This window comes from Elephantulus edwardii, unplaced genomic scaffold (genome assembly GCF_000299155.1).
Source record: "Elephantulus edwardii isolate Elephantulus edwardi_28Jun2011 unplaced genomic scaffold, EleEdw1.0 scaffold00168, whole genome shotgun sequence".
Lineage (NCBI taxonomy): Eukaryota > Metazoa > Chordata > Mammalia > Macroscelidea > Macroscelididae > Elephantulus > Elephantulus edwardii.
This window is the reverse complement of record NW_006399918.1, coordinates 5,231,666-5,257,477: the sequence shown is the minus strand read 5'-3', so window position 1 is coordinate 5,257,477 and position 25,812 is coordinate 5,231,666. Positions and strand designations below refer to the sequence as shown.

Here is a 25,812-nt window from a genome sequence, read left to right as displayed (position 1 = left end):
ATTCTCCATTAGTCCCTAACAAATTTCTCTTCTCTCCCCTAATATCCTCCCTAGTCATCGCCCCTCCTCCTTTGGTACAAATTTGTTTATTCTCTGAGTCAAAATGGGTTTTCTTTCCTGCTAGATACAGTTTACATGGAGCCAGCTGAAATGCCCATTTGATGTTCATTCTTTCTAACTTCCAGAAGTAATTGCCAGTTGTGTAAGAGTAATAGAACTATTAGTCCAGCTTTTTCATTAGAGGAAGATGAGTTGGAGTCCTTTTCTCATTTTTTCCATTCAGAGTCTTCATTTCTTTTAGTGTACTTCTTTTTTCATTACCATCGTAGGCCAAGTTTCTTCCTAACAGTGGTGACTCCACCCTGGCCATGTGTGCCCGTGATGGGCAGGTGCGGGTAGCCGAACTCTCAGCCACACAGTGCTGCAAGAATACGAAGCGGGTGGCTCAGCATAAGGGAGCCTCCCACAAGGTAAGTAAACTTTGGTCCTAGATTTTATGCAGTCAAGAGCCTTTGTGGAATCAGCCAAGATCCCTTCCATACCTTTGCTCATCATTTCTCATTTGTTTACTGAGGTGAAGTTGGCTACTTGCCTTACCCTATTTCAAGCCAGAGTTTTTTATAAGAGAGAAAAGTCAGTTACTTTAAACTTATTAGAAAGCAAATCTTTGAGATATACTTAGATCTTAAACATGAAACTTGCACTCGATTTATTTTTTCTAGACCATAATTAATTTGTTGTTGTTGTTATGTACCTTCAAGTTACCTGCAACTCAGCGACCCATACACAACAGCCTTAAAACCCTGCTTTATCCTAAACCAATCTTACTGTCTCCGACACACCTATCCCCAGTGACTGAAGCAGTCCACCTCATCGAAGGTCTTCCTCTCCTACGCTGTCCCTCCGTTCTCCCAAGCATTACAACCCTCTGCAAGGACTGATCTCACCTTGCAACATGTCCAAAGTATGTCAGACAGTACTTTAGAATCTTTGCCTTCAAGGAGCAGTGTGGCTTAACCCTCTCCAGGACAAACTTGTTTGTTCTCCTAACAGTCCATAGTATATGCAGTACTCTTCTCCAACACCACAGCTCAAAGGCATCAACTCCTTGTGTCGTCCCTTGTCATTCATTGTCCAGCTTTCTGTTGCAAAGCAAGTAATTGCAAAGACCATGGCCTGTATCAGGTGCACCTTAGTTCCAGACTGACATCATTGCTCTTCAGTATTTTGGAGAGGTCCCTGACAGCAGACTAAATAAAACTGTAGTTTTTTTGGAAATTTTTAGTGTCTTATGCCATCCAACCCTCTAAATTTTATTTTGCTTTTCTTTTACACATGTTAACAATCCCAGGATACTAATGATTAGCTTCTCATCGGTGAGGGATCTAATTTTACTACATTCAGCTTTCAACTCAGAAGTAGCACTATGGAGTTTTTTAAAGCTCATGTAAAAGAAAGGGATTTACTGGTGGCATACATTGAGGAGCTAATAACTATCTCATCTTAGCGTAGGTACCCTGTTTACAGTGCCACAGAAAGAAGATGCTACTTTCTTGTAATCCCAAGTAAAGTATGTGGTATGGTGTGGAACACCTGTTAGCGTAATAATTTTTTAGGCCATATGATTCAGGAAATGTAAAAATGACCTATTTTCTTTGACTTTTAAGCTTATCCTAATTGTCAAAGAGGAGGGAAAACTATGCAGGTGATAGAGTAGTGTATATAGAATACTCTCTAAGATTTATTAAGAAAATTGTTGAACATAGTGGACCAGTTAGCAAAGTGGCAGCACACAGTAGCAACATTTAAAAAAAAATCATTTGGATTTCTCTGAAAAAATAACAGAGAATATAGAAAATAAGAAAAACAGTTGCTTTTGTTGTTGATGTTATTGATTGCTGTCAGAATTGAGCACGACTTACATCAACCTTATGAACAAAAGACCTTAACCCTGTTTTATAACTTTTGTCATTTCAAGTCCGTAGAGTTTCCAGAGGCATAATATGTAACCACAAGATGATAGACTTAGGAATATATCTAACTAGAGACAGAAATGACCTGTATAAGAGAAAGTAGCTGTATAAAAGAAGAGACCTAGACAAATGGAGGAGTATACCATTTTCATCGATTAAATGACTCAATGTGACAATTCTGCCAAAAGCAATCTACAAATTCAATGCAATCTCAATACCTAGGACATTCTCTAAGAAGATAGAAAAGTCAATTTCCTGTTTTATCTGGAAAGGAAATTCAGAATAAGAGAAGCACAACTGAAAAAGAAAAAGATGCATCCCTGATTTAAAAGCCGTAGTAATCCAAAGAGTTTGGTGCTAGTACTGCAACAGACACATGTTGGGATAAAATTAACTTAGAAATCAGTCTATTTTCCTGTGGTCAACTGACTAGAAGAGATCCATATTCCCATTCCCAAGAAAGGTGAGAATGTGGAAATTAATAATATCATTAAAAACAAATGCAAGGAAAATATTGCCAAAGATAATTTTAAAACTCTTACTGTGGTATATAGACAGAGAACTTCTGGAAGTTGAAGCTTGGTTTAAAAGAGATGGCACCAGGTATACCATTGCTGATGTCAAATGGATCCTGGCTGAAAGAGAACACGAGAGAAATGTCTCTGTTCTCTTGCCTATGTAAAGACATTTGACTGTAGATCATAGCAAACTGGAATTGATTATGATTGAGAAGAATGGGTCCCAGAACACTTACTTGTGCTCACATGAAGTTTATACCTAGATCAAGAAGGATTTGAGTGCATATGAAATGTGTACCTAGTTAAAATCAGGACATATGTGCACCAAAGCTGTATACATCAGAGCTCCATACCTATTCAGTTTGTATGCTAGCAAACAATTCATGAAGCTGGACTCTCTGAAGAGGATTAAGGCATCAGTATTGGAGGAAAATTCATCAGCAACCTGAATCATGCAGATGACACAACCTTGAAAGTGAGTAGTATCTGAAATGTTTGCCACAGGAGATTAAGGACTATAGGCTTCAATACAGATTACATCTCAACATCAAGAAAACAAAGATCCTTACCACTCGTAACACCATGATAGATGAAGAAAGGATTAAACTGTCAAATGATTTCATCTTACTTGGATCCACATTGAGCAAGTACCCTTGGTACCAGCAGTCACGGACCCTTAACAAGATGGACTGACAGTGACTGCAGCAATAGGCTCAGGTATATCAGAGATGATGAGGATGGCACAGGATAGGACAAGATTCAAGTCTATTTTTCATAGAGTGGCTATGAGTCATACACAGTGACACACAACAACCACCACCACCACTATGAGCTATAATCATTTGATCTTTGACAAAGACACAAAATTCGTTGAGTAGAGAAATGAGAGCGACTCTAACAAATGGTGCTGGCTAAATTGGACATCCATTGTAGAAAATGGAAACAAGATCTACACCTCACATTAAAAAAAACAAAACACCCAAAACTGTACATAAACACTCAGGGGGAATCCAGGGACCTGAGGGAGGAACCAAAAACTATGAAGATTATCAGAGACAAAATAGAAACAAACCTACAAGCGCAGTCCATGATTAGACTTTCAAAGAGAAGTTAAAATCCACAACCAGGAGAGGGTAAAATAGATGAAGCTTCTGAAAATCAAATCCTTGAGTATATCAGAAATTTCTCCAGTAGGGTAAAAAGCCCATCGATAGGGAGAGAAAATTCTGAAGTGACATAAAGGGAATCCTATCTAAAATCTATACAATATTCCATCTCAAGGAAAAAAAGACAACCTGCTTAGAAAATAGGGAGAAGATAACGAAAAAAAGGCCAGATTGACCCCATTGAGCCTCTGCTTTCAACAAAGCATGTGTGGTGGTGTTTGTTTTTTTTTTTTTTCTCCAGAACATGCATTTTAAATAAAGCATACTTGCAATACAAAGAAAAAAAATATATATATATATATATATATATATTCAGATGGCCAGTAACATGAAGTGCTCAGAATCACTAGTTCTCATATACTGGAGAATAATGATGAGATACCATCTCATCCAAGCAACAGTAGCAAAGTTCAGCAGGACAACAAACATCAAATGTTGGTGACATACACACAGAGATTGTAATTGTTATCCCTTGCTGGTGGGAATGTAAATGGTACAACCACTGTGGAATGTAGTCTGGTGCTTTCTTAAAAGTTGAAAATAGAAACACCATGTGATCCAGATATCCCACTATGGGGAGAATGCCTTAAATAAATCAGATCTGCAACAGAAACATCAATACACACATCTGTTTTTATGTTGTAACATTATTCACAAGTGTAAAGAGATAGATGCCATCCAAGTGCCAGTCAGCAGATGAATAGATAGGAAAAAACTGGTATATCCTTACAATGGAGTCTTAGGCAGCTTTGAAAAACAATGATGAACTCACTGGAGAACATTATGCTGAATGAAAAAAATGCAGCCACAAAAAGATACTGTATAAGACCACTGTTCTAAAAATAGAATAGTTATAGGTCTGGGAAGGAGTGATGGGAAGAGCAAGAAAAGAATGGGTCAGTCATTCATTCTTGTATTGGAAGAGATGAAGAATAGAGGACCAGACATATGCATTAATTAACAATCTGGAACAGGACACCAGCCTGATGGGAAGGGCATGCTTATTCTACAAGTAGGAGCATGCTTTATCAACAACATCAACAGTATAAAAGTGATCTAATAAAGTCAGACATAGCCCTCCCACTCTCCTGCACCTACTTATACTAATTTCTGGATCTGAAATTGTCAGTGACTCACAGACTTGATTTTACTGATATTTGTGCAGTTTATTAAGGAAGTAGTTTGAGAGGTGGGGACGACAAAGGGCTTCACACAGTGAATATTCAGGTTTAGTCCATCAGTCCCAAACCATGTTAACAAGAAGACACAATACTTTGATTAGTTCAGAGAGCGTCTCAATTGACAAGTGAAAGTCCAGGTTCAGTCCAGCAATACAAATGCAAGAAACCTCTGGTTTCCTCAGTCATCCAGCAAACTTTGTCACAAGTCAGTGCTTATGCCAGTCATCCAGCAAGTAAAACCTTTAACTCTGTCTCCATCTCCAGGGCTCTGCCAGGCTATGCCTTGTTGGCCTCTCAATTCTTGGTGTAGAAGACTCTGCCAGTGGCACACTGTGTCCACGTGGAGGCAGCTGGAGATAACACTCCCAGGGATGCTAAAGGTGGCAAATGGAGGCTCAGAAGTTTCATTTTACTGGTTGTGTGGTCAGATCTGAGGCAATAGGTAGAAAAGTGGAAAAAAAAACCAAACCCCAAACTTAGAAGGTAGGTTAAGGGTATAGCAGTATAGGACTGCTTATACATTGTAGTAAGTTAATTATCTCAGTTAATGGTAGTTTTTGCCTGTGAATGAAAAAAAACCAGTGAGCTTTATAAACTTTTATTAAATAAAACATGCATTTTAAAGAAAGCTTACCCTAAACCTACTAGATAATTCATAAACTGTGATATGAAAAAGGAAACTTGGCCTTACCCTCCAATTGAGGACCCGAAGTAGAATTTGAAAATAACTACTACTGACTGGTATTTCTAATTCTTCTTTTACCTTTTATAAAATAAAACAAACCCACTACTGTTAATTGTGACTCCTGGTGTTCTTTCTATTAGGTTTTGAGGCTGTAAATCTTAACATGAGCAGCAGACTGCCTCATCTTTCTCCTGTGATGCAGACTGGTAGATTAGAACTTATGATCCACTCTTAACTCACTATGTCACCAGGACTCCTTACAGAATGAACAAAAATAAACTCATAAAATTGAGCACAACTCTTAATGACCCTCCACTGGGTTTCTGAAGTTCCTAAATCTTAACTTGAGGAGACTGTATCTTTGTCCCTTGAAACCACTGTTGGATTCACACCACTAGAGAGAGACCTGTAGCCTTTTGGTTATACAGAGTGCCTTACAGAATAAACAGGTATAACTAATCTACATAAAGCGTGAGAGAATGGACTTAATAACCAAAATATCAGACATTTTTCTTAGTGAAACATTTTAAAGGCAGGCTTTTTTATTTAAAACTTTTCAAAAGAGGCATGAAACTAGTACTGCTTTTAAAAACCTTGTTCTTTACGGTTTTCTTTTTCAGTTAGCCCTGGAGCCAGACTCTCCCTGTACGTTCCTGTCTGCAGGTGAAGATGCAGTTGTCTTCACTATTGACCTTAGACAAGACCGGCCAGCTTCGTAAGTATAACAGTAGTTTCATGACAAAACTGGAATAGAAATCTTGGCCTTGAGGATATTTCTTCTGTTCAAGGAGTATTTTTGTCCGTCAGAATAGTCCCTTTATATTTGTTGTAAGGGACAGTTTAAAGCTTGATCATCTAAGCCTTACTCCTTTCCCCCTGCTTTTATTCCTAATTCTTTATTCCTTTGTCATTTTATGTTCCTTAGCCTACTACCTTCCTTTGTAAAACAAGGCTTATTTCCCCTGTGTGAGCTTTAATTAGTGGATAATTTTCTGATCTACATTTACTTAGGTATCACTTAGTTTCTCCACAGGAAGCAAATGATGTTGTTTTGTGTACTTTACCAAGCAGCTTATATATAGTCTAATCTTGTTTACTTTTTAATTATGTTACATATGCAGACATAGAATTGATAAATCTTGAAAATATTGGTAGCATAATTAAGCTGTATCACAGCCTATATTTACATGAATATCTCCTTTCAGCTGTGATTTCGTAGAACAAACATGGCATCTTATTTGTATCAAGTTCACATAGGTCAAATCTTGGCCCAGACACTGTTATAATCTTGAGCATGTCACCTAACCTTTCTGAGTTGTTCATTGTCTTTATAGTAGCATCATACATGACTCTAAGGCTTGAATTGATAAAATAGTAGCAATTATTACAGTCACTGTAGGATTTTTCCCTCCTTTACCTGCTCATTTAATTTATAAATACATTCTTATTTAACACATTGCCACACACTTAAAGTGACGACTGTGCTTAGAAACCATCATTTGTGGCAACGTGTTGAGAGGATGTAATAAAAATAATGTATAAGTGCTACCAACATTTTTTTACCAGCCCTTTTTTATAATCATTTTAGTTGTCATCTATTTGGCTCCAACTCATGGCAATCTTACATATATTGGAATAAATGTTTCCCATTTCTGTGATATTCTCAAAATAGCTGGTAAGTTTGAGTCCATATTTATTTTTAAAACTCAACATTATTCCCATTAGAACATGTTTTGGAGATCTTTGTATGTCAGATCATAAAATCCCATATCACTTTTTAAAATTTAAATACACGCACACACACACACACACACACACAGAATTGCTGTGTTATTTTTGAGGACTGTTGAGTTGGACGCAATTTATACTGACCCTCAAACAAATTTTCAGAGGCAGTAAGTTGCATCTGTGGAGCTGGTGGATTCAAACCACTAACCCTTGGATTGGCAGCACAATTCCTTACCATTAAGCTACCAGAGCCCCTTTTAGCATTGGTATACATAAGTCTATTTAGTCACTGTTTTTAGGTAGCTATCTGTTGATTAAAACACTTATGTGCTAACTGAAAGATTGACAGTTCATAAAAAAATAAAAAAAATTAAAAAAGAAATAAATAAAAGATTGACAGTTCAAACCCAACAGCCACTTCTGGGGAGAAAAAGGTGGCAATCTGCTTTCATAAAGATTTGCAGCCTTATAAATCCTCTGAGACCTTTCTACTCTGTCTTCTATGGGGTCACTGTGAGGTGAAATTGACTTAGGAGCAGTGGATTTTGTTAGGTAGATGACTAGATTATTTACTGCATTCTTAATCTTTAAAAATTATGGCAGGTATCAGTACTAGTATTGGTAGAGAATGTCACTGATTTTACTTAGCATACAAGTAGAATGACTGGTAGGTTATGGATTGAACGTAAAATGTAAACAGGAAATCTGGATGAGAGTTGACTATGAATTGATGTATAAGCCATGATACAAGGGATAGAAACTGCACTGCAATTCCAGAGGAACGCAGTTCAAATCCACCAGATACTGTGCTGGAGAAGGAGGTACAATCTCCTCCTGTACCAGTTTTCAGTTTGGAAAAGTGGTAGCATAGGCTGAATTGGACTGGGAAGTTTGTGTAGAGTGAGTGAGTGAGAGAGAGAGAGAGAGAGAGAGTGAGAGAGAGAGAGAGAGTGTGTGTGTGTGTGTGTGTGTGTGTGTCCTTCTCTCTCTGTCTCTCCCTGGTGATGGTGGTTTTGTCAAGTGCCTTGAAGTAGATTCCAACTCATAACAACATATCTGAACCTTGCCCTATCCTGCTTTATCCTTAAAATCTGCACCATACTCGAGCCTGTTGTTAGAGTCACTGTGTCAGTTTTATTTACAGACTCTGCCTTTTCCAGCACACTATCTTTTTCCAAGGACTGGTCTCTTCTGATGGTATATTCAGAGTGTGTGAGATGAAGTTTTACCATCTTTGCCTCTAAGGAACGCTCTGGTTGCATTCATGCAAGACAGAATTGTTTATTCTTTTGGCTTTCCATGGGATAGTCAATACTCTTCACCAGTTCGGTAATCCAAAGACATTAATTCTTCTTTAGTCTTTCTTACTCATTATCCGGCTTTAAGATCCATAGGAACCAATTGAAACTAACATAACATGAATTGAATAGGGTGCATCTTAGTCTTAGAACTTTTATTCCTATTCCTTAGCAATTTGGAGAGGCCCTTGACAGCAGATTTCCCCAATACAACCCCTTTTTAAATTTTTTTGATGGCTGCTATGTGGGTAATGTTTGGGGATCCAAGTAAAATGAAATTGTTGACAACTTCAATCTTTGTTCCATCTATCTCAGTCTTGCCTGTTGATCTAGTGGGTTTGGTTTTGTTGTTTTGTTTTGTTTTGTTTTGTTTTCCCTTTCCCTTCTCACCCTCCTGATCTAGTGGTTTTGTTTTCTTGATGTTAAGATGTAACCCATATTGAACATCAGGTACCATCAAGTCAGAAACAACTTACAGCTGACCCTCCCCTACAATAATTTTAGTAGTAACTACCAGTTTTATCACTTCAGACGTGACTGGGGTAATCGGGATGGGTGTGTCAGAGGCAGTGCGGTTGGCGCAGGATAGAGCAGGGTTTAGGGCTGTTGTGCATAGGATCGCTATGCGTCGCAAACGACTCGATGGCACATAACAACAACAACAACAGCTGTGGTCTCATTAATTATTTTACTATTTTGCTGGGGCATAACATACCTGCTGATTAATTTTGAGGCAAAGTGTGTTAAATTTCTTTTGTATGATGCGTTTTTCCAGTGTGAAACTTTTTTCCTACTTTTTTGTTAATAATTTTTGTGGCTCGTTTTTATGTTTCCCAGAGAGCTTTATACCCTACATTTATTTTTCTGTTTGGAGAAGAAATTGTTCAGGTGAATAAATTGAGGCATAGAAAGATTGAACTCTTCGTCAGAATTATGAGCTAGTACTTTACAGTCTAGCTTTGTTTTTCTTCATTCTGCTGCTTCTACAAGAGTAACTGTTAGGTGGGAGTTGATGTCATAGGATAGGACAGGGTTCAAATCTGTTATTCATAGGGTAACTGTGAGTGGCACCTAATAACACCACCATTTTAAAAGCTTGCTTGGTGAGAAGAAGATGGACAATATCCTCCCATGATATTAATAGCCTCTGAATGCCCCTGGAGGATCAGCTGTGAGTCAGTTCTGACTTGAAGACACATAATGACAACAACTACCCTCTTAAAAGTCTTACATTTCTGAGATGAGTTGGCCTGGAACTGAAAAGGCATCAGTGCCTAACACATTGCTTGTTTAAATCCCTGGTTAGAACAGCTTCTTTTCCACAATGACAGTTTTCTGCCTTATGATTTTTTTTTTAATGAAAGTTTAGAGAGACTTTGGATTTCCATTCATACATTGTTGCGCTTTCCTCCCTACCCACCCCTCCCCTCAGCTTTTCTCTTTGAAGAAAAAAAATGTTTTCATTGTTATACAAGCCTTCCCCCCTAAGTCCACTTTACTATGCAGCTCTTACTCTGGACTCTTTCATGAAAATAATACCTAATCATATATTTCTTTTAAATAGTTCTCCCCTCATCTGTTTCAATGTAATGTGTACATTATTTATTCCCTCTTAAGTTCCCCCCAATTCTCATGTCAGTCCCGTTTTGCAACATTTGTCCATTTTTGCCTGAGATATTTCACTTAGCATAATGTTCTCCAGAGTCACTCATTTTGTATAATATTTCATGAGTTCCTTGTTTTTCAGTGCAGCATAGTATACCTTTATGTGAATATACCACAGTTTTTCTATCCATTAGTTTGTTGATGGGCACTTGGGTTGTTTCCAACTCTTTGCTCTTGTGAACAGAGCCACAATAAACATGTGCACGCCTTATAGTTTTTTTTTTATTAATTAAAAAAAATTTTAATGAACATTTACGGAGATTTTGGATTTCCATTTATTCATTGTTGCACTTTTCTCCCTGCCCATCCCTCTCCCTCAGTTTACTCCTCTTCTTGAAAAGTAAAAGAAAAATTCCTTCATTGGTATACAATCATATCTCCCCTCCCACCCCTACACTCCACTGTGCCTTGTTTTTTAAGGTGCATGTTTGTATTTGTTTTCATTCTCTCCCAAAGATGTTAATTTTCTGTGACCTTTTTACTAAGATTTAAAAGAGAATTATAGTCTCTTTACTTTACCTAGAGCAGTTCTGTTCTAGGGTGACTTTGACCATGCTGAGAAGATGCTAAAATAATTACTTTATAAAGAAACTTCTTGTCATGGTTATATTTCTTTGTTTCCATAGCATCAAAATGTCTTAACTCCTTAGAATTAAAAACAATAGCTAAAGCCCAACTCCCTCCTACAGTGTGATGGATTATTATTATTTTTTGTTCTAAAAAAATGTTATCTTTCCTTTTCTATAAGTGTATTAATTTTCTTGTATACCATTAAGTCAGGACTGACCTATAACAGTCCCTTCTGTGGGTTTCAGAGGCAGTTAATGGCACAGGAATACACTGCCTATCTTTTCTTTCTTCTTTGGAGCAGATGATGGGTTCAAACCATGTACCTTTGCATTGGCAGCACAATTCTTTATTACTAAGCCATCAGAATTTGAGCATGTTGCTAGGAACGGCCTATTCATCGAAAATAGACATCATGCTTGGAAAAGTAGAGGATTGGCCAAGGAAAGGAAGTCCCTCAACCATGTGGATTGACACAGTGACTGCAGCAGTGGATGCAAGCGTCAGAGATTGTGAGGATGGCACAAGACAGGAGAGGGTTCAGATCTGTTGTTCATAGGGTTGCTGTGAGTGTCATACTCAACTTGACAGCACCTAACAGCAACTAGAAGACACCAGAGCTCCCTATTGATCTTCATGGCGTTGTGCTTTATACTGATTGGACAGTTAGATCTGGAGAAAAGACTCACAGTGCCACCAATATACTAGAGAACTGATTATGACTATTTAGCTAGATTATTGTGTCTAAATCAGTCTCTCTGTCTTCCCCTACTCCCAACCTGAACTTTGGACCTACAGATTTATTTAAGAGGTGAATGTTTCTGAATGAAATAGGAGCATACATCACTGGAGATGCTAACCCTAGCTGACGGTTAGGCCACATTTCCACGTGCTTTGATTTCCTTGAGATTGAAATCCTCTTTTTTTTATTTTATTATTTTGTGTGCGGATATCGTCAAATCGGATCTGATTGGTACAGGAGGAGATTGCCCCTCCTTCTCCAGCAGAGAGCATCTGGTGGATTCTAACTGCATACCTCTGGGTTTGCAGTGCAGCTTCTTGCCACTAGGCCACCAGAGCTCCCCTGAGATTGAAATCCTCTTAAGATAAAATTAATTCTCTCGTTTCTCTTGCTTCTATGAGTGGGTGTGGAATAGTACCTAGGTAGGAGATGAAAACCATTCCTACCGGTGCTTTTTAAAAAAAAAAAGGAGAGACAAATACTAAGAGGAACCTAAGAGAATCTATACCATTTCACTAAGGCAGAACAGCCTAAAATCTTGCACATAAAGCCCTGATTTATTTTCCAGTCCTCCAAATGTTCATCAAACCCTGATTTTACCTCTTCATACATGTTCAGAATGATAACATAAAAACAGTGGGTTTACTGTTTTTATTTTCTGGCATTTCTTAAAGACACCATAGGGTGATGTTTCTTACAGTACAGTTAGAGTAATTTTTTAATTTTTTTTTCAGACTTAAAAACAAACTATTTTGAGGAATTCCTAATTTGCTTCAGTTAACTGAGGAAGAATGCTATTTTCCTTTGGATTACTGTTTAGTCTTATGAAATGGTCTGTTTTTTTCTCTTAATTTATGGTGAGGTTTTGGAGGGGTTTGTTTTGTTTTTGATTTTAAGATGATTGTAGATTAGTATACAGATAGATGTAAGAAACACCTTTTGACTCAGTTTCTCCTAGGGGTAACATTCTGTAATACTACATACACTACAGTATCACTACCACTGTGTATATTGGTACAGTTAAGGTGGGATATTTTCATCCAGAGGTCTTTTCCTCTTTTCTATTAATTTCCCCTCTGCCCTTATCCCATATTTAAGCTCTAGCAAGCATTAATCTTTTTCTCACATTTCAGAAATGTTAGAGGTTTAGTCATATAGCATGCAGCCTTTTGGGGATTGCTTTTACATTTCAGTGTAAGCCTCTGGAAATTCGTCCAAAGATGCATTATTTTGTATTTCAACAGGTTTTTCCTCCTTATAGCTGAGTATTATCCCATAATCTAAATACGTATTGAAAGGCAACTGGATTTCCATTTTGGGGGATCCTAGGGCAGTGTTCAGCTCCATTGTTTGTAGGATTGCTGTGAGTCTCAGTTGACTCGATGGCAAATGAGAACAACAGCTTGTATAAGTTTTTGTGAACATAAATCTTAATTTCTTTGGATAAATACCCAGGGGAATGAATTACTAGATTATATGGTAGTATGTAGTTTTATTTAGTTTTTCTTCTAAATTGCATTTTTTTACAAGTGTTACTGTTGAAAATACACATAGCAAAACATAAACCAATTCAACAGTTTCTGTATTTACAATTTAGTGATAGTGATTACATTCTTCAAGTTATGCAACTATTTTCATCCTGTGTTTATGAGTTTTTCCTCTCTCTAACATAGACTCATTGCCCTTAAAAGTTCGTGTCTAGTGTTTTGAGTTGTTCTTGTCATTCTGAACCCATACAGGTGATTTTTTAAAGCGTATAATGCTCAGATTGGTTGTCTGTACTCTTGAGTTGGAACTGACCTGTAGCTGACACTCCTGGAGGTTTTCAAGAGGCTATAAATTGCATTGGGAGAAGATTGCCCTTCTTTCTCCTGTGGAGCAGCTGGTAGAGTCGAACCATATACCTTTGGATTGTCAATACAGTGCCTTTCCACTAAGCCAAGGCAGTTCTTTTTTGAGTCTGGTGTTACTCTGATTATTCCTCCAAACCTTTCCCTGTTTCTCGGTGATTGGGAAGATATATTTAAAAATAAAGAATGGGAAGACTTGGGTAATAGTATCAGTTTTTGGTTGTTAAGGTGTAGAGTTCTCACCAAACTAAAGCTTCATGAGCAGCAGAGCTTTCATATCTTTTGTTTGTGCTGCTTCTTTTTTTTTTTAAATTATTATTAAATTTTATTAGTTTTAATGAACATTTACAGAGATTTTGGGTTTTCATTCATTCATTGTTGCACTGTTTTCTCTACCCTCCTCCCCAGTTCGTTCTTCTCCCCCCCCCCGAATGTCTGTTTTAATTGTCCAATTGCCACAGTGCTTGTCAAAGCCAGTTCTGATTAATCTCCTTTGTCAGTGTGTCCTTTGCCATTCCCTATCACTCCTCCCTGAGAGAGACTTCACCCTGATTCATAAGGAAAAGGGGTTGGCGTATTCTCTTAGCTACTTCCTGCTGAAAAGGGACGCTGTGGGTTTCAGGGTGAAGATCTTCTCTCAGTACTCTAAAGGGCCCCTTTGGCAGTAGGAAACACATAGACTATTGTGGAGATTGATTTTGGAATTTAGGTGCACTGTTATCAGTTGTGCTTAGCCGTACATGTTCATATCCTTGAAGATGTATCATGGAAGTGTTGCAGCCTAGAAGATACAAATTTAACTAAAGTTAAAAGTACATGAGTCAAAAATTAAAAAGCAATAATATTCTGAGTAGAGGTTCTAATAGTGGCACAAATCAAGTTACAGAGGGAAGGTGGTTCTTCCAATAAAAGGCCTATAGACTAGCACTTTGTCTATTATAGTGTAGAGGTTAGGAACCACAAGATGTAGAGGCTCAGCTATGTCATTTATGGTTCTTAAGTCCTGGAGCAAATTCCATCTACCACTGGGTTGTTTTACAACTCGGAAGTCCGCATGAAAGGTAGAGGTGAAGTAAGGAACTGCTTATGAGGTTTTCCGTCCATTCCAATATAGTGTAGAGGTTAGGAACCACAAGATGTAGAGGCTCAGCTATGTCATTTATGGTTCTTAAGTCCTGGAGCAAATTCCATCTACCACTGGGTTGTTTTACAACTCGGAAGTTCGCATGCAAGGTAGGGGTGGAGTAAGGAAAGTCTTATGAGGTTTTCCATCCATTCCAACAACTAAGAAATAGTGAGAAGAGTTGGGACCTCAGAAGACTTTTAGGACCAATTAGTAGGCTCTGTGTCCAGGAGAAAACGAATATACTTACCAATAATGTTAATGCTCACCCACAGCTCTTCGGGGAGGATCTAAATTGTTTGTGCTTCTTGAGGAACACTTATAACATGATTTGACGGAATTTTTTTCTTCAATTCCTAAAGATGTAAATATATGTGGTAGTGGCTTATGTCTGTCTTTTCGGTTGTGATGCTAAAGTTTTTCTTTCCAGTTGAGAATCTGTTTGATTTCTGATTAGCCATGTCTACATTAACACTCAGCTCGTACTTACTGTAATCATTTGGACCTTTGGGGGAATATAACTTTGCTTTTCTATTCTTAAAGGAAACTGGTGGTGACAAAGGAGAAGGAGAAGAAAGTAGGGCTATACACAATCTATGTGAATCCTGCCAATACCCACCAGTTTGCAGTGGGTGGACGAGATCAGTTTGTAAGGTGAGTCTGTGGCTCTTTTATATTTTTAAAAGTGTTAGATGCTATTGCATTATACTATGAGGTACTCCAGATTAAAAAGTATGAATTATCTAAGTCTGTAGAGCTTAAGCGTCTTGGGTTTATTCCTTAAAGTAAGAGTCTTTGATTAAAATTCTAGAAAGATTTCTGCTTTATAGCTAAACCATTAACTCTGGTTTACCAGCAATTAGTAAATATTTTTTACCATTTTTCATATTAAACTAAAACATTTGATTACTGGTTTCAGATTCAGAAATAGTTTGACTTGCGAGCGCTCAGTTTTTGAGTCTCATTGTCCTGAACCCCCTTTTTTTTTATACATAGTGAGATCTTTGTTAGATCTGTTGTGACTGGTTATTGAGGCACATCCTGAGAAAAAATGAAGTCATGGATTCAGTCCTGGATGTCCTGTTCATTTCCTTCTTATCCTTAGTTATAAACTGTGCCCCACCTCAACCAGTTTGCCTATTTTAGCTGTGTTTCCTTGTCTGCCAGAAGTATTATTTTGAAAGGGTGGAGAAAGGGGAGAGATCACTAAAAAAATGGGGCTTCCTGCTTTTTTTTTTTTGATACTGAAACCCAAGAATCTTTTTGCTTTTTTAATAGTGGGTGAGAAACATCATCATTCTTTATAAATGAGAACATAGTTTTATCACTGTCCTGACATTAATGGCATCCACTTCCTATATAGCATGCCTCCTGAAACTCTGTGAACTTTGATAAATGTCAGTAGTTGTAGAGGGGCTTCAGGCTTTTTGTTCACGGGTCGCTATGAGTCATGCTAAACTCGAAGGCAATCAACAACACCAACAATAGGGATCACTTTATAGAAAATATATCCTGCAAAAAAATTGAATATTTTTTTTTTCTTTGCTTCTCTTGCCTTCACAGTTCCTTTCCTTTATTTACCAGATGTCAAATACGTAGCAGTGTCTTTTTTTTTGTTTTAATAAGACTCTTGTTCAAAATAGTTGTAGTTGCCGGAACTTTGAAGGACTATTACAGTAAGCATTTACTGAGAATGTCTAATTGGAACTTGCTAGGTTTCCTGCAGTTTTTTATTACTATTTCCCCAAAGAATTCTGCCTCTAGAACCTAGATGTTTGAAGGGAAATGGGAGAGTTGACTGTGTTGAGAATAGTCATTGATAATGCTTTATTCCAAAGCTGATCCTTTCCCAGGATTGTGAAATGAAAATGACTTTTAGCATTTCAGATGAGAGGGAACCTACGTCTGCTGTTTTTCTACGATTTTGAAGCACTCTGATAACTTGTGATCAGATGATCCTTTCAGCATTTTTGACATTGTGCCCTTGTCACTTTCAAGTTTTTTTTCTGGCCACCTCTTTAGTAAAGGGAATGTTTTAGAATTTTTTTTGAGAAAATCTCAAAACCACTTCTTCAATACAAATTTGGAAACATTTATACTGAATATTTTATAGCATAACACTAAAAGCTTCTTTCCTAGCCCAAAGAAATTCCTCCAGAAGAATAGGTAGAAATAGTTAACTTGTCTTCAAGGCTTTTACATCACGAATACTGAATTTTAGTTTAGGATTGTGAAGAAACATTGAAGAGAAACCTGTAGAAAAATGCTGACCAATAGCCAAAAGAGGAAAAAGAAACCGGCAAGGAGAAAAGGCACAGGTTCCAGTTTCTACTACGAAGTCCTTCTCAGGTTTGATTTGCAGGAGTGGAGAAAAGGGGACTGTGTTAGATGAATCCTGTGGTGGTCGAGATGGTAATGTGCTGGTTGACCTGTAAACTCATTGCTAAAGGATTTGATAGTGCTGTATTACGATTCCTAAAACACAGTCAAGAAATGGTACCTGAACTCCCTGAGATCGACACTGAAAGGATGCTAGATTAAAGACAGGTGAAGAAAAACAGGTAACGAAGAGGAGTTAAAGTAAGTAGCTAGTACTCTGAGGCTTTTCAACAAAGATGAAGTAAATAAAGGGAGAGTGCTGGACAAGGAACTTTAATATTTAAAATGTCAAGGGCCTGCCTTATGCCCTTGCTCTTTTCATATCTCATCACATTTGGTTTTCTCTACCTGAAATGCTCATTTGCCCTTGGCATCTCCTCTGAAAAAGAACTTAAACAACAAAATAACAACAAACATCCAAATCCAAAGAGCAGGAGAAATACTTACTCATCTTTGTATCAATGTGGTTTACTATAGGGATTGGCAAACTATGTTTGTTAATTAAATTTTTATTGGAATATAGCTGTAATTGTTCTTTTACATATTGTCCAAGACTGCTTTCATGCATCCGTGACAAAGTTGAGTAGTTGCAACAGAGACTGAATAAACTACAAGCTTAAAATACATACTTTCTGGCCCTATACAGGTTTGCCAACCCTGGTCTAGTATCTTATTGAAAATATACCCAAAACCACCGCAGATGAGGTGATTCCAACTAATGTCCACCCACTGTTGTTGTGGTGTGCCATCTAGTAGGAAGTGATTCATAGCTGACTCTCCAGCAGTTTTCAAAGGCACTAAATGACATGGGGAGAGATTGCCCATCCTTCACCAACAGAGCAGCTGGATTCAAACTTTATGCCCTTGGGATTGCAGCATGATTTCTTACTACTAGGCTACTAGAGCTCCCGTACTTGAGAATCTGAAACTAAACCTTTATGGAAGAAGATTGCTTATCATTTTCCTGTAGGTGGTGTTGAACTACTGACTTTTTGGTTAGCGGTATAATATGTAATGCATTTCAGTAGGCCACCAGAGCTCCTTAATGCTTTTCATTAGTACTTCTTATATGATATATGTAGTGTGCCATTGAGTCGGAACCGGCTTAAGGCTGTGAACCAGCTCATGGGTTTTCAGAAGCTGTGAATCCAGAGAGAGGATATTGCCATCTTTCTCCCATGGAACAGCTGGTGCATTCGAACCACATACCTTTGGGTTGGTACTGCAACTCCTTATCAAATTGGCCATCAGAGCTTCCTTAACTATAATGTAGTGAATTCTTAAGTACTAAGGACGTTTGGTTGTATGATGGTTAAGTGTTTGGTTGTATATGTACCTATTTACAGGTTGGTACTTTGAACCATCTGCAGCTCCATAGGAAGAAAGACCATTTTCTAAAGATTACAGCCTAAAGACCCCTGTGGTGCTGTCTTACTCTGTCACACAGAATCTCTGTTAAGTCATAACTGACTTGATGGCATACCACTGCAACAATAAATAAAGGAGAAATAAGAATACTGCCGTACGTAAAAAGTGCAAAAAACATTACATACTGAGGTACACGGATAGACTGTAATTAGGTTGTTTAAAATAAAGTGACTTGTATGCAGTTTCATGATGATGGCTTAATGACATTTGAAGACTGTTGATATAGATTTACTTTTAAGCAAAAAAATTTTATTGTCAGCTCATAAATTCTCTGAAGAGTAGCAATTGGCTAAACAGCAATCTCTCTCAGCCCCTCTCTCAGTACATGTGTTCATGTAGGTTTTCAAGTACTATTTCCTGGGTGTGTTCTCTATGCAAGATATTAAACAATGGACTGTTGAGACTATATATTCATTCATCCATCCATCCAGCATTTATTGAGCATTTATTTACTCTCACCTAGATCTGCATTGTGCTGGACATAGTGTTTGTCATCACTGGAATATTCTGGAAAAACAGGTATCTTAAGGATTAAAGAAACAAAGCAACTTAGGTGATAACTCAGCAAAGAATTAGTTCAGTTCGATTTCACATTTGTTAAGACCCTGAAAAAAACTATGCTATTGTTGTGTACTTTTGGGTTGGAACCAACTCATAGCTGACCCTCCAGCAGATTTTCAGAGGTAGGTAGTTAATCAAATGAGATTACCTGTCTTGCTACCACTGCATCTGGTAGATTTGAACCATTTGCCTTTGGGTTTGCAGCTTAATTCCTTACCACTAAGCCACCCTTGCTTGCTGAAAGTGGATTTGAAGAACTTGCTACAGAAGATAAAAAACTTCATTCTTCAATATGGATTCCATCTCAATGTCAAGAAAACAAAATCCTATTCACTGGACTGCTACGCAATATCATGATAGATGGAGAAAAGATTGAAAGTATCAGTGACTTAATCTTCCTTGGATTAAGTCACTAAGTACTAGCAGTCAGGAGATGAGGAGAAGTATTGTGTATTAGCAGTCAGGAGATGAGATACGCATTGCACTGAGAAAGTCTGTAGTCAGGGACCTCTCCAGATTTGAAGAGAAATTATGTCAGTGTAAGGACTAAGGTGCACCCAGTTGAGAGTAAAGACAAGATTGCATTCTGAAGCAAAACACCAAAAATTGATTGAGGTGATGTGGTCAAGGAGAAGAAAGAGAAATCATCTATAATATAATGTAATAATCTATGATATATAGTAATCTGTAAGCTGCCTTTTACCATTAGCCCATCAAGAAATGAACAATGAGATTAAAATCCAGGACATACAGTGAAAATCTTCTTATAGGACATACTCAGAGAAAGAAGGTCCAGAAAAGACGATGACTGGAAAAAGAAACTGGAAACATGCAATCCACCCCAGTTAGCATTCTTTTTGGTTATCTAATCTCCGAGCAAAAGCAGATGACAGCAAGAGACAACTATCTAGGTGATAACCTACTATAATATGTATATTTGTAATTGCCTCATACAGCTCTAGTCTTTGTTTTAATTTCCGTTTAATTTTCAGACTAGTTTTTTCTTTAGCCTTTAAGGAATCAAATCCTTACATGGGTTTTGGTGGGCGTCGTGGGGCAGGGACAGCACCTGCAGGTCTAAATCTAGGTGGAGGTATTCGGTCCTCCCAGGCTTCACGAGAACAGTTCCTCACCAGCTTGCTTTGAAAGCACATAGGCGTCAAAGACACTCGCTTCGGAAATGTCTCTGACGACAGCTGCCTCTACTACTACTATATTTTGAATTATGAACTTCTTAATTGCCTTGTCTTTGGAGCATACAGTGGGTGCAGTTCATGCAGTGAATAGGCTACACGCGGCCACGGCCCATTTGGCACAACTGTTTCTTCTTTTCTTTGTCATGTTGGAAGTGAGGGTCCAAAAGAGCTCAAGTCTTGTTTTAACGATTATTTTTAACTTCTTTAAATTTGATTCTTTGCTGGATTTAGTCAGGTTTTCACATCTACAGTTTTACCTGTCAAAATGTGTTTTCTCTGTCCTCCGTGAGATTAGAACCTTAAATAAGAGCAAGTATTTTTGTACTTAATAAGCATACAGTAAATATTTGCCAAATAAAACAATTTTTAAAAAAGGAGAAAAATGGGCAGTTTAGTCCTGTTATGATTTATAGCCTAGCAACCCAGCAGGACAGTTCAACTTTGTACTGTAGTTGTGCTGTGAGTTAGAATCATTTGGTGGTAGTTATTTTGGATTTGTTTTGTTACTGTTGTTTTGAATAGTTCTTCAATGAGAAGATATAAGGTCAAGTGGGAAATGAGCATTTCTTTTTTTCCCCCCTTATTTTCTTTGTCTTAATTTTTCTTTGTCTCTTTTTTTACGTAATGTGTAAGATCTTTGTGGAAAAGTGGTAAGCGACCACACTATGGGATTTTAGTGAACTTAGAATTACTGAAGAGATTTAAATAGAGAATTTACATGAAATAAGGATTTTAGACTCAATAACTGGTGACAGTGTAATGATACAATGAACAATACTGCAGCATTCTGTGCAACAAATGACAGTAGGTAGAGAAAAAGTATAGTTAAAAAAATATATTCAGAAAGTAGATTTGAGTGCAAAGAAATTAACTGTAAGGGTGAGAACGGATCTGATTTTTGTTTTGGGTATCTCAGTTGAGGATAATAACTTTAATAATAGTAATAGTAATAGTGATAGTAATAGTAATGAAAAGGCACTCGAATAGTATAGAATAGTATAATAGTTAAGTACCTAGTTCCTAACTAAAAGTTAAATTTTGGAAGAAAAGACTTGATAATCTGTTTATACAAAGATTACTGCCTACATAACCTTTATTGGAGTAGTTCTGTTCTGTCATACATATTGAGTCAAAATTGACTTAATGGCACACAACGGCAACAACCACTGGATTGCAAATCCAGGGAGAAGAGTAGGTTTAGAATAAGTTTAGTTTTAGAATAGAGAAAATAAATTTTCTTTTGAATGTACTGCTTGAATTATTAAGGGGACATCCCATTATATCATCTAGTTGGCAGTAGAATCTATGTTTTAGGTAAAGAAAAAAATATGAGCTGGAGTATACATTTAAGAGTCTCATGACCTGGCAGTCTGTTTCCATAAGTAGCGGACTCAAACAAAAAAAATTACATGATTTGTTGAATGGGAAACTTACTTGCTCAGTACATTTTCAACCAAACCACAGCAAGATTTGTTTGTTTGTTTTTTTTTAAATCTTTGAGCCTATGAAATCCTATGGGGCAGTTCTGCTTTGTCACATGGGGGAATTATGTATCAAAATAGCTACAGTGACACATAACAACACAGTCTGTCTGTATTTAAGTGGTAGTTAAAGCATTAAGAAATGTAATTTGATCACCAAAGGAAAGTAATGCAGGATATTTCACACACCACCACCACCTACCTCCCTTTTTGAATCTTTGGTCTCTGAAAATATAACTGACCTTTCACCTCAGAAAGGTGCACATGGCAAAAACACTTTGAGGATGGTAAAAAACTGCTTAGACGTCAGATTTTAAATCTTTAGTGTATAGTTAGAGGAAAAACTTAAAAGACTAGATCTTTGGAGAACATTTAAGGCATTGACTTAACGGTAAACTCCTGAGCACCATTGAAGATTGGGTGGACTTTTTTTCCCCTCCAACTTTTTTTTTTAAATTTATTATTAATTTCAGTAAAAATTTACAGAGACTTTGGATTTCCATTCATTCATTGTTGCACTTTTCTCCCCTCCCAACCCTCCCCCACAGAACGCTACCCTCTCGGACAAGTAAAAGAAAAATTTTCATTGTTTTACAAACCCTCCTCCAGGTCCACTCCACCATGTAGCCTTCCTTCGCTCTAGACTCCTGTCCTGACAAAAATACCTACTCACATAACCGTTTTAAACAGTTTTCTCCCTCATCTGTTTCAGTGCAGTATACATTATTGAACCCATTTTTCTCAGTCTCTCCCCAACCCCAAGGTCAGTCCTGTTTTACAAGTGGCACCATGCAGTGTTTTTCCTTTGTGACTGAGATACTTCACTTAGCATAATGTCCTCCAGAGTCACCCATTTTGAATAATAATCGCATGAGTTCCTTGTTTTTCAACGCAGCATAGTATTGTGTGAATATACCACAGCTTCTCTAGCCATTTGTTTGTTGATGAGCACTTAGGTTGTTTCCAACTCCTTGTTATTGTGAACAAAGCTGCAATAAACATGGGTGTGCATATATCTGCTTGGATGTCAGTTATGGTATCTTTGGGGAATATTGCCAGTAGTGGAATTCTGGGTCAAATGGTGTCTCTATTTGTAACTTTGAGAAAGCGCCATACTGCTTTCCACAGTGGTTGCACTATTTTACACTCCCACCAACTAAGAATAAGGGTTCTAGTTTCTCCACAACCTCGCCAGGATTTGTTGCTTGCTGTTCTGTTAAATTTGCTATTCTCATAGTTGTTTTAATTTGCATCTCTTAGAATGAGGGATTTTGAACATTTCTTCATGTGCTTGTTAGCCATCTGAATGTCTTCTTTGGTGAAGTGCCTGTCCATATCCTGTGCCCATTTTTCTGTTGGATTATTTACCTTTATCTTGTTGTGGTCAGATTGGGTAGACTTTAAAGAAGAAAAGGTATTTCAGAATGGAGTAATCAGTAGTGTCAAGTCGAATGAGAAATGCCTGACAAATATCAATTAGGTTACTAATGTTTCAGTGGTGAAATGAGAACCAAAGGCCATGTTTGGATGAGTTGAGAGATTAATAGGAAGTGAAAGTATTGAAGGTAAATTGTTATTTTCTGTAATTTGACTGAAAGAAAAAGCAATAAGAAAGGATAGTAAAATGTGACTGTCTTTTTTTCAGATGTGGGAACACAGTGATGAGGTTTAGAAAAAAACTCAAGATTCCTGAAGAATTGATATTAAGGGAATAATTGGGCTCTGAAACTGGAACAAACTTATCCATGCAAATAAGGACTGGATTTATATTCTTTACTGTTCTTCCTGCACCTCAAATAATACTTTATGATAAATGAATCATTTGGAGGATCAAACTAGAAAAGCTTTAAGTTAGAGAAGTGTGAAGGTGAGAGGAATTTGATTCTTGATGAGAAAGGTAGTGGCTTATAATAGTTTCTAGGGGTGGGATATGATGAGAGAGTGCTAATCAAATAGATTTCAAGGACAGGTTGAAGATTTGCTGAAGATAACATTTCCCTAAAAGCTTTATGATGTTAGTTGTTTTAGTGAAAGAAACAGCTAACATTATGAGGCTTTAAAAACTTTAAACATTGTTTACTGTTTAATAAAAACATTAAAAAGTGATAGAAAAGTTGGGAGGGGACTCAGACCACTTCATACTGATGTAATTGAAGATTGCTACTTGAAGTAGGAAGGATTTGGACTATAAAGGGTTTAGAAAGGGATTGAGGCATGAAGACCTTCAAGGTGAGAGAAAGAACATAAGCCAGAGCTTGATTGGGGAAACATTCTTTCTCTGCCCTTACTTCAGCTGACTTGTTCCTGCTATCATATTGAATTGCAACTCTTCAAGAGATCATCAGCTCTTATATTTTGACATTTTCATTACTTCTTCACCACAGAATTTATGACCAGAGGAAAATTGATGAGAATGAGAACAATGGAGTACTCAAGAAATTCTGTCCTCATCACCTGGTAAGAATCATGAAAGGCCAGTGCTGCCAAGTCTCCCTGACTTGCCCCCAAGTCTGCCTCCAAGCTTGTTGGTTTAGTAATAGAGCTTGGACTTTCAATCAAGCATTTGGATTTGAATGCCTTGCTCTACCACCTACCAGCTCCTTGGTTTGGGCCAGTCACTTCACCTGTCAGCCTCAGTTTATGCATTGATGAAATAGAGGTAACAATAAGTGCCTTCCACCACTGATGGTCAGGCCTTCTAAAGATAATATGTATATAAAATACCTAGCACACAGAAATAATCAGCGGAAATCCCTAGGACTCTTCCCAGAGGTGGTTATATTTCATTGGTTATACTCCTGTCCCTATTTCTTTCTCTTAATCACTGGAGAAAATGTAGGGGAAGAAAAACCTGTTTCCTAAAGGTGGTATAACAAATGGGGGGGTGGGGCATCAGTCAGTATCTGCTCCTTATTGCAGGTGAACAGTGAGTCCAAAGCAAACATCACCTGTCTTGTGTACAGCCACGACGGCACAGGTACGTGAGCAGGGCCCAGCTCCTAGGCTGGCATGCCCCCTCTGTCTAGGGAGCTGCTGAGCCAGTGAGGCACATGCCCTCCAGAGCTCACCACTGTGCTACAGCTCCAGGTGGAGCAGTTGGGGAATAGTTGCTAATGGTGAGCATATAGTGGGAGGATGCAGCAGGTGACCCTTGAGGATGTCAGGCACCGCTTGCAGAACATTGCAGGTGATGTTTGACAGGGCCTATCCTAAAGCATGGGCAACTTGCCTGAGTAGGTTCTTATGCCTTTGACTTATTCATGAGTTAATAGGTAAATTTTCCTGTGCATTCTGCTACCCCTAGGATGGCAGTGTGTTTTTAGCCTTTCCAAGACAACCTGACTTGCCTCCTTTCTGAGTAAGATGGGTGCTTTATCTGGGTATTATAAGGGGGCGCTACTAGCAGAAAGCCCCATCCCAGCCCCTAATGCCTGGTCCTCTAACTTTTTTCAGCCTTTGCCTTCACTACTATGTGCTTGTTCTTGGCAGAGCTCCTGGCCAGTTACAATGATGAAGACATTTACCTCTTCAACTCCTCTCACAGCGATGGGGCCCAGTATGTTAAGAGATATAAGGGCCACAGAAATAATGCCACAGGTGAGGCTGTCTTCCTACATTTCCATGGCCCAGATCTGTTTTCTTAGAGAACTACATTATCTTATTCAGTTTGTACAAATAAAGGAGTAGGCTGCTTGTCACCATGGAGAGTGAGAGGTTATCTCTAATTGGTCTGAGCTTGCTTTTATTTCCTTTTTATTGTGATTTGAGTCAAAATTTACCAAGAAAGTTGGCTTTCCATAGATAATTATGTTTTGTGACATTGATATTATAATGGCACTCTTTCTACTTCCTCCTTGTTCCTTTTTTGTCTGACCTGTCCCTTTCTGCTTTCTGACAGAAATCTTTGGGCAGATGCTGCTTTTTTGGTTTTGTAAGGAGCACATAACCTCTTTTGTGTACTCACTTTACAGGCGTGTCTCTTGTTTGGATGAAAGTTGAGTAACAGGAATATTTTCCTTTCTAGGCTTGGAGGGTGATTAAAGGCCATAGTTTTAGGAGGTTCCACAATTCTGTATTAGACAAGTAAACTTGGTCTTTTTACAATTTTCAGTTTTGTTCTGTATTTTTTTCCCATCCATGACCTTAAATTGTGATTTCAGAACAATCAGCACTGATTAGCTGGGCACCATCTAGTTCCATCTAGTTGTTGTTTCAAGATTCTTAGAGATTAAGCATTTTTTACCTTTTAAAAAAATTATTTTTTGTGTGTG

The 25,812-nt window shown here is 37.8% G+C and overlaps 1 protein-coding gene across 2 annotated transcripts in view; it reads left to right on the top strand.

Annotated features, from left to right (window-relative positions):
• DCAF8 (DDB1 and CUL4 associated factor 8) overlaps positions 1-25,812 on the top strand; it is a 63,689-nt gene that overhangs the window by 27,750 nt on the left and 10,127 nt on the right. For both annotated transcript variants that reach the window (XM_006895464.1, XM_006895463.1), the window contains 6 exons: positions 330-470; positions 6,144-6,238; positions 15,040-15,150; positions 23,926-23,998; positions 24,461-24,518; positions 25,031-25,138. In XM_006895464.1, coding sequence (XP_006895526.1) covers positions 330-470; positions 6,144-6,238; positions 15,040-15,150; positions 23,926-23,998; positions 24,461-24,518; positions 25,031-25,138 — 586 coding nt within the window. The remainder of the gene's footprint in view (positions 1-329; positions 471-6,143; positions 6,239-15,039; positions 15,151-23,925; positions 23,999-24,460; positions 24,519-25,030; positions 25,139-25,812) is intronic.